At 45.8% G+C, this 8,824-nt stretch overlaps 1 protein-coding gene across 3 annotated transcripts in view; it reads right to left on the reverse strand.

Annotated features, from left to right (window-relative positions):
- Nucleotides 1–8,316, reverse strand: part of BMP2K (BMP2 inducible kinase) — a 45,269-nt gene extending 36,953 nt beyond the window's left edge. For 2 of the 3 annotated variants that reach the window (XM_083571045.1, XM_083571044.1), the window contains exon 1: nt 5,830–8,315. In XM_083571045.1, the coding sequence (XP_083427171.1) occupies nt 5,830–6,025 (196 nt within the window). In that variant the 5' untranslated portion in view covers nt 6,026–8,315. Of the gene's footprint in view, nt 1–5,829 lie in introns of all 3 variants that reach the window. The other variant, XM_083571046.1, reaches the window with a different exon arrangement.
- Between the last annotated feature and the right edge of the window lie 508 nt (nt 8,317–8,824).

Raw genomic sequence — 8,824 nt, forward strand, 5'->3', positions numbered from 1 at the left:
GGAACAAGCCAAGACTATTAGGACCAACTTCAAACCACGGTTTAATACTTCTGGCTTGCTCCAAAGCTGGTAACTACAGTTTCCCAGTTTGGGCAAAGCAATGAACTATGGTGAATAAGAAACTTCCTAGCTGATTTTAAAGTAGTCTAAGTTGAACATGTCTGTATCCAAATCCTAAACCCCCATATCCCTCTCTAAGTTAGGGTAATCTATTGGGCAAACAGATATCTCAAACACAGCACAAGGTCAGAGGAAAATCTGATCCTCTATCCAGCTCTAAGCTTAAGTCAGGGTGGGTGGTGGAAAGGGACAAGCTTCTGTCTCTGACAGATCAGGATGGGGGTGGGGGAGTCTCTATACCTTCTTGATCTTCAAGCTGATGGGGGGAGGCAGAGCTAGCTAGTTTACCTCTGCATGTAGCTCCATATTTAGATTCAAGTTGATCATACTTAGATTAATGTTGTTGATCACAACCTGGGTTCCATCTAACCATGGGAAAATGGGGGGGGGGAGGCCAAACAAAATCTACCTACCCCTGTCACACATAAAGAACCTGAAACAAAATGCTGCAATACATCTCCAGCTCTTAAACAGAATTGTTCCTGTTTTGGGCTCCAGTCAATCTGGAACAAGAGTCAGACAGCACTGTTCAGAACTTGAGGGGAGGCCTTTAGGAGAGACAGTAAGAACTCCTGAAAACTTCCCCTTACTGCACTATATACACTAAGACGCAGGGCTAACTTCCTGATCTGATCCCAAATCCTCTGCTGCTGATGAGCACAAGGTTTCTTGAAAATGGAAAAAGTCAAAGGCACCTATTTTGTCTACCCACCCGCAGAAGTCTCCCCGTGGCAAGCACCCACCCCCCTTTTCCAATCTTTCAAGGCTCGCCTAAGCTTGTTACTATCTCAATAAACCAATGTTTATTATGACACGAACACAGAAACTATTTCGGAATCATAAATACAATGTCAGTTATGCACTCATTCTGTTTTCTATTTCCCTTAATAAACTTTGCTAATTCTGTCATACTTTCTCCTGTAATATTTCTTTAAATCAAAACAATTGTGAGAGGGATAATGTGGATTGAGGTGTTAGCTCTTTCTCTGTACACACATTTCTCCTCAAGATACAATCCCTCTCCTCTCCCATCCAAGCATTTTTTTTCTTTCTCTCTTTCTCTCCCTCTCTCACACACAAAACCACTTCACCCAGTTTTTCTACTCCTCTCCTTGCTTCCTCCAATCCAGTGTTTTCCCACTTTTAAAAACCCTCCCCACCCCTAAACACCTATCTGGCATCTAGAGGTGGGCAGGAGGAAACTGGAGAGGAAAAGTTTAAAAGTCCATTCCTCTGCCCCCCCCCCCAATAGAATGCATCTTCCACATTTCAAGGTTTTATACTAGTGCTGAGGGCATCAAACATATCTGAACTTCAGAGAGCTGAATATTTAAGCATTAAAAGATACTAGAGCAGAGGTTTTCAGATTGTCTGATGACTAGCTGCATTCAGGTGGAACCACAATAAGGCTGCGTAACAGTCAATAATTTCTATGCTTGGCCCTGTACAGTACTTGATTCTCTCCCTGCCCCACTGCTGAGACCATTTTGACCACCCTTACTGCCTTTGGTTTGGCTAGGTCACAATGGCTGCCTTGAATGTCGAAGCCACAACTAAAAAATCCATGTATATTGGGCCTCATGACTTCCCTTCCTCCTGGGAGCTCTTTCAAGTTTCTGAGCTGCCCAACCAAAGTATTCCTATCCTGGGACCTGTGGGAGAATTTGAATTCCATCAAAACTCACTGCTTTCCCTCCTCTCACAAAAGAGACTACACCACTTAATTCAGCCACTCAAATCTTCACCCACAACTGAATCCAAAGGTGTTTTCCTAGGAGTACAAGAACACTGCCTAAGAAAAAGGAACTGAAATCCAGAGGTGGCCCTCTTTTGTTCAAGTCCTTGCACAACATTATTTACTATTTTTCTATTTATTCTGTACCTTTAACTGTTTACAGCTTAAATTCCTTTCTTGTGCACAATCATCAGACATCATAATTATGTCAGGCGATTGACACCTGTCGAAGTTGGCCCATGAGGATGGGAGAGATAGGTCAATGAGGCTTGCACAGCATTTCCCAAACACCTGACTATCAGATGATTGTCAAACTTTTGAGAAGTGCTGCGCACAAGGATGAATAAGCTTTGCAAGCCCTGCACTAGGTTTTTGGGAAGTGTTGAACACAGGCTTGCAAAGTGACTTGTGCAGCGTTTCCCCAATCGGCTGGTTGTCGGGCATTTGGAAAGTGTTGCACGAAGGGTTTTCCAAGGTCTGTGCTAAGTGGTTTCCAAGCACATGGCTTGCAAAGTTATTTGCACAGTATCTGACAATCAGCTGATTGTCTGATACTTCAGAAGTGCTGCACAAGGGGCTTTACATACACAACCAACAAGCAGTGCCTATAAAGCCCTTTCAGCCCAGCCTCATGTCATTTTGGCATCAGGTATAGGACAGATGGGTACGGGTTGCCTGAAACATCCCTGCAGGCCAAATGGGGAGGCCTTGTGGGCCAAATTTAGCCCTTAGGTTAGAGATTTTGCACCCCAGCAAAACACAACAAACCAGTATTTTTTATTTGACCATATGCAGTTTGTTTTGCAATGATTATTCAAATACTGTCAATCAGGCAAGACAGAAAACTACTCAGAAATACTGTGCATCAAATTCATGCCTGTTGGGAAATACCCATTATTCACAACTCTGGCAAACTTTTTTCCAACACAATTTTGGAAAAAATAAGCTGAAGATATGTAATATGTAATAAGAATAGGGCATCTATCCAATAAAGTTAAGCACCTTCAAGTTCAATTTATTTAAAGACAAGAAGTTTAACTCTAGCTCACTGAAGTCAATGAGACATATGCCTAACTCTAGCTAGTTCGTGCCTGTGGTAACTTTATCAAATGTAACTATCTGCAGCATATCAAAAAAACAAATTGCTATCAGCTTTGCTAATATTTATTTTCTAAATCAACTAAATAAATTACACTCTTATATTATGCAATTTGAGACTTACTTTCAAATACAACCACAGAATAGGGCTAACACACAAGTATTTGCAGGTAACAGGTTATTCACTTGAAGACTTCTCAATTCTATTTCATTTAAAATATGTAAACAAAAAAATCAACACGAGCTATTTGGCTACTTCAGAGATTCTGGATACTACAGATTATTAACAAAAACTGGAGAATGGGGGAGACCTAATGGCAAACTTCATTATAAACCAGCTACTTAACTGAATACTAGCAGATAAGTAAAGAGCACCTCAGACTTCAATCCACAGGCAAAAAGGAAGAGCTGGATAGATGTAAAGGAACCATGAACAGGCTTCCCATTCCTAACATCCCATGCACTGCCAGTACGCACATAGGTATGGGAAGAAACAGAGCTCTATTAAATCTATCAGGTTCTAACATGCATGGGTGCTATCCATGGTGCAAATGGATCATTTGCAAAATGTTTTTGAACTGAAGAATGCTCAGGTGTTTGTTTGTTTGTTTGTTTGTTTGTTTGTTTGTTACTTTGAACACTTTCCCCAGCATATCTTAAATAAAACCACAAGACACCTATCACTCCTGGTGAATGGCATTTATACCCCACACAGGAAAGCATTTAAATGACCACAGAAAATATATTGGAGGAAAGGCACCTTCCCCAATTAAGTGGGTACCAATTAAGTTAATTAAGATTTCAGGATAAAAGTTAGACTTGAGACAAGGTTTCACCTGTGCCAATGAAGCTGCCATCTAGCTGCTCTTAAATGGGCATGGATTATGGTACCTTTGTCCCACAGTATGGACTATAAGACTAACAAATATTAAATATTATTTAATGCACCATTTAGGCACCTAAAATGATAGGAGTATTTAACAGGATCTTTACCATCTAAGGGAAGTAACTTCAAATAATCTGTTTTTCAGAATGATACTTTATAATGCAGTTAATTTTACAGATAGGTTTACACATAAGACACACAAAAATATTTCTTTTAAAGGAAGCCACCTGTAATTTACCTATACCCCAGCCATGGGGAAAGAGGACTACAAGTTCTATTACAATCATTGCTTATAAACAGCATTTCCTAAATCTCTAGAAAAAGAAACTCATAAGTTTTAAAGCTTGCATAGACTGGCAAGTGAGTGCTAATAGCACAATCCTAAAGTTCTTTTTCAACATCAATAAAATAGTCCATTTTCTAGGGGTAAAGAGCAGAAATATAGCACAATATAGGACTTTACTGCATCCTATCATCCCCACAAATGACAGATGTATCTACAATAACCCCCCAAAAGACACATGTTTTTGTTTGGGTTAGCCATGCCCCAAGATGAATGGCACCGCCTGCAAACCTAAAAAAAATTAATTTTTCCCTCAAGAAAGAAGACACACAATACCGTACATTCATTACTTGATTAACATTATGTCTCAAATGCAGCAGCAGCAACTCTTTTTTGTCAAAAGATATGGACATTTTTAAACTACTACATGTACCATAAACAACACAAGTGTTGTGTTTTGTGTGTATTACAGGGACACACAAATTCAGGGCTACTTCCCTGATTTTTATTAAAGGGATACTCCTGTAAGCAGTTTTTCAGGATAATCCTTTCATTATTTTATTTACAGCTGTAACTAAACTGTGAATTCTTACGAGTAAACACCACAATATGGCAAGAAATTCTGCCTCACATTCTAGAGCAAAAGTGCACACACACACACACACACACACACACGGCCCCTCTCCCTCTATAAAACCTAGTGTGGCTGGGTCCTCCAAGGCAACACACTCTTGTGTATTCCTCACAGTGCTTTTCACCTGCCACAGGATTCCACCCTCCCTGAAAAAAAACACATCCTTATCTAAATGATGTTTACCAAAACTGTGTTCCATAGGATTTACAGTACTTTCTTATGTATGTGCATGCAGCTGGAGTCTGACCCTGACGATCAAGAACACACAACTCCACTGTTAAAGGACATCAGCGCAGGCAATAATGACCCATGGGGGGGGGGGACAATTAGAATGGACGTTGTGGTGGCTTTCACAGACCCAAACAAAAAGGTGGGTGGGGTCTAACTCAGTTTGGGGGCCTTAGATCCCCTCCCTATTCCCCAAAGATAAGAAGAGTGCCTCTCTGAGGCCCGCAGCTGGAGAAAACTACACCACAGGGAGCTGCTTCGGCACAGAGCCTTATCATATACACTGTTGTCGCACTTGCTCCCCACTTCACACGACACCTCCGGGATGAGGGCACCGGTCTTGGGCGTGTCAAAAGGTGCGCTTTTGAGAGCAATGCATGCGCCCTCCTGGCTTTGCAGCCGATCCTGCTCAAGGGGGCAGCTACGGCCAACGCTGCCAGGTGTGCAGGTGTGGCCAAGCGCTGTTGGCATCCGCATCTGGCCGTAGTAGCACCTCTTCCCCCAGAGTAGCATGCGGGGTTCTTACATCAGAAAAACACAAGGGAGGGGAAGAGAAAGAGAAAGAGGCGCGGGGGGGGGGGACACGTCTGCAGCACTTATCACAACTTACGGGTTCAGCAACTCCGTGGAGATTCCCACCCACACCCACCCTCGGTTTACCAACAGCTGGCGTTGAACGCAGCTGGCCTTGCGAGTCATGGCAACAGCCGAGACCCCACCCCAAGGAGTCCTTGCACCCGATACCGAGGGGGGGGGGTCGCGGCGGAGCCCCGGGCGTCCTACGAGGCCTCTCCGAGAGCCTACCCTGCCTGGAGGTCCTTGCCCGGCCTACTTCCCCCGCTCACCTTCCGCCAGCAGCTCCTCCACCGTGACCTGGAAGCGCCCCACGGCGAAGACCCTGCTGCTGCCCACGGCCGGCCCGCCTCCGGCCACAAAGCCCGACACGGCCGCCGACGTCCCTCCGCCGCCTCCACCTCCGCCGCCGCTACTCGTGCTGCCTCCGGTGCCGTCAGACTTGGGCATGCGAGAAAACTTCTTCATGGCGGGCGAGGAGCTCGGGGAAGTAGACCCGAGGAGGAGCGGGGCGAGGGGGAGAAGAAGCCGCCGCCGCCGCCGCCCAAGGAGCCGCCCCTTCTTCCCTCAGGGGCTGGGACCGCGGAGGCTCGCGCCAGTCAGTCAGCGCCCGGCCCCGCACTGGGGAGCCCCAAGCCGCCGCCGCCGCCGCCGCTACTGTGGGAACCTGGCGCTTGACAACCCCGGCTCCGCCGCGCCTCGCATTCCGGGAAGGAAAGTGGCGTGTTATGTGTGTGAGGCGAGCTGAGCCGAGCCTCGGCGACCCCCGCCTGCAGCGCCGTATCTCTCCCTTTCTCTCTCACACGCGCGCGCTCCCGCGCTCGCGTTTCTTCCCTCACAGGGAAAAAGAGAGAGAGAGACGCTGTGAGGGACGGAGAGACCCCTCCCCCTCCCGCTCCAGAACGAGGTTGCAGGCGCGCGCGCGCACACACACGCCGCCCTTTAACGTTCCGCCGCGCGCGCACGGCTGAGGGGAAGGACGAGAGGGAAAACCCGAACTGGATTTCATGGCCCACCCACTTCGCCCTCTCGCGCTCCTGTCAAATACTTCTAACGTCGCCCTGCTTGCTTTTTTTATTTAACCCCTTCGCGCAAGCCACAGGAGTTGTTGTTGTTGTGTGTGTGTGTGTGAGAGAGAGGGGGGGGGCGGCGGGGGAAAGAATCATTGCCCTGAGGGAAGGGAGGGAAAGGCGAGCCTCGCCGCCCCCCCCAAAAGGAGGTCTGCGCACGCGCGTGGCTGGCTCGTTACTTTGTTTTCCCTTCCTCTTCTTAACAAGTCCCCGCCCTCCTCGCAACGCCGCTCTGTGCTGCCGGAAGTGAGGTTGCCACGCCTGGGTAGCACGTGCTTGGGTGGGGTGGGGTGGGGTGGGGGAAGCTTGGAGGGGGAACCGCTTTGGTTTGGCAGGCGCCGCCCATCTCTGCTTCGGCGGGCGCGGGCGCTCACGTGCTGCTGTTGCTGCCGCCGGGTTTTGTTTTTTTTTTCTCTTGCGAGGCGAACGTTCGAAATCGTTGGATGGAGCCGTTGCAAAAGGACCGTTAGGCTAAAGGGGGGGCGGAGGGGATTGGGGTGGAAGGACTATAATGGAGTTTCTGGGCCGCTGGTGTTGCTGCTTTTCTTATTTTATTTTTATTTACAGTGGTACCTCGGGTTACAGACGTTTCAGGTTACAGACTCTGCTAACCCAGAAATATTACCTCAGGTTAAGAACTTTGCTTCAGGATGAGAACAGAAATCGTGTGGTGGCGGTGTGGTGGCAGCAGGAGGCCCCATTAGCTAAAGTGGTACCTCAGGTTAAGAACAGTTTCAGGTTAAGAACAGACCTCCAGAACGAATTAAGTTCTTAACCCGAGGTACCACTGTATTTTTGTTCGCTTTATATTTTTATGAAAAATCTCAAAGCGGTTTACAGCATATTAAATCAATCAAACATAAAAGAATCTGAAGAAAGTCAAATATAGAGTATACAGTTGTACCTCTGGATGCGAACAGGATCCGTTCCGGAGCACCGTTCGCATCCTGAGCAGAACGCAACCCGCATCTGCGCAGGTTGTGATTTGCCGCTTCTGTGCATGCGTGTGACATCATTTTGAGCGTCTGCACATGCGCAAGCGGCAAAACCTGGAAGTAACCTGTTCCGTTACTTCCAGGTCGCTGCGGAGCGCAACCTGAAAATGCTCATCCTGAAGCAACTTTAACCCAAAGTGTGACTGTACAGTGGACCCTCGGGTTATGTTACCTGTAGGTAGCGTAACTTTCGGGTTGTGAACTCTGCAAACTTCTGTATACTTCCGGGTTTCGCTCTGTGCACATGTGCAAAAGCACTCTATCGTGCTGCACGTGTGTGTTCAAGCGGCACCTCATTGTGGACTTTTAGGGGTACGTAAGGACCCCCAGAACGAATTAAGTTCGTATCCGGGGGGGGGTCCACTGTACAGTCAAAGCAACATAACACAAAACTAAAATATTATCTTAAAAGATTTCAAAATAAAACATTACAAAGGAGGTCAACTACAGAATACATATTTAACATTTATCTAGTATTGAATACTGCATGGCAGCAGATTTCCCTGCATTTCTTCGAAATCATACTAATAGATAATTTGTACTACTTACTGATGCAGAGAGTATGGACTTTACTCTTTAGTGTGCACCTGCTCTAAAAAGCAGTCTGCTCTCTGGCATCAAGCCAGAAATTAAAAATTGACAGTTGGATCTTAGTTTCAACCGGGAATATGTCAGTTTCCCCTAAAAAAAAATAAAAACGCAGGTTTGCCTTTAGGAACACCTAATATTTCTCATTTACTTTTTCTGAAAATAGTTAAAAGCTGGTGTTCCATATGTCCCTCAAACTAAAAAAACAACAACAACCAAAAAGCTTTGACTCAAAACTTTGATTTTGATAAACTAAGAATGTACTGTACACCCTCAATTCTTTGCCAGAGCAGCTGCCTTCAGTTTTCCATTTGGCAGCTCTGGAAATTAAAGGAACTAATGGCACTTTACCTACTCAGTTGCCTAATAAATAATATGCAGCATATGCAGGTTGGATTTACATCTAAATATCACTACCTCCCCCCCCCCAATCTATAAGTACTTTTTGCAATGTATTCCCATAGTTTGTAATAATCCTCTAAGACTGATCTGTGCAAAACACATGCATACACACAAAAGCAAAAAGTCTACAGTGTTCCAAAATCTATTTCCTATTCCCAGGTACAAAGTGAAAAATGGTTAACTGCTGGTTTCAGAACAATATTAATAAAGAA

The sequence above is a fragment of the Podarcis filfolensis genome (genome assembly GCF_964270895.1).
Source record: "Podarcis filfolensis genome assembly, chromosome: 9".
Taxonomy (NCBI): Eukaryota; Metazoa; Chordata; class Lepidosauria; order Squamata; family Lacertidae; genus Podarcis; species Podarcis filfolensis.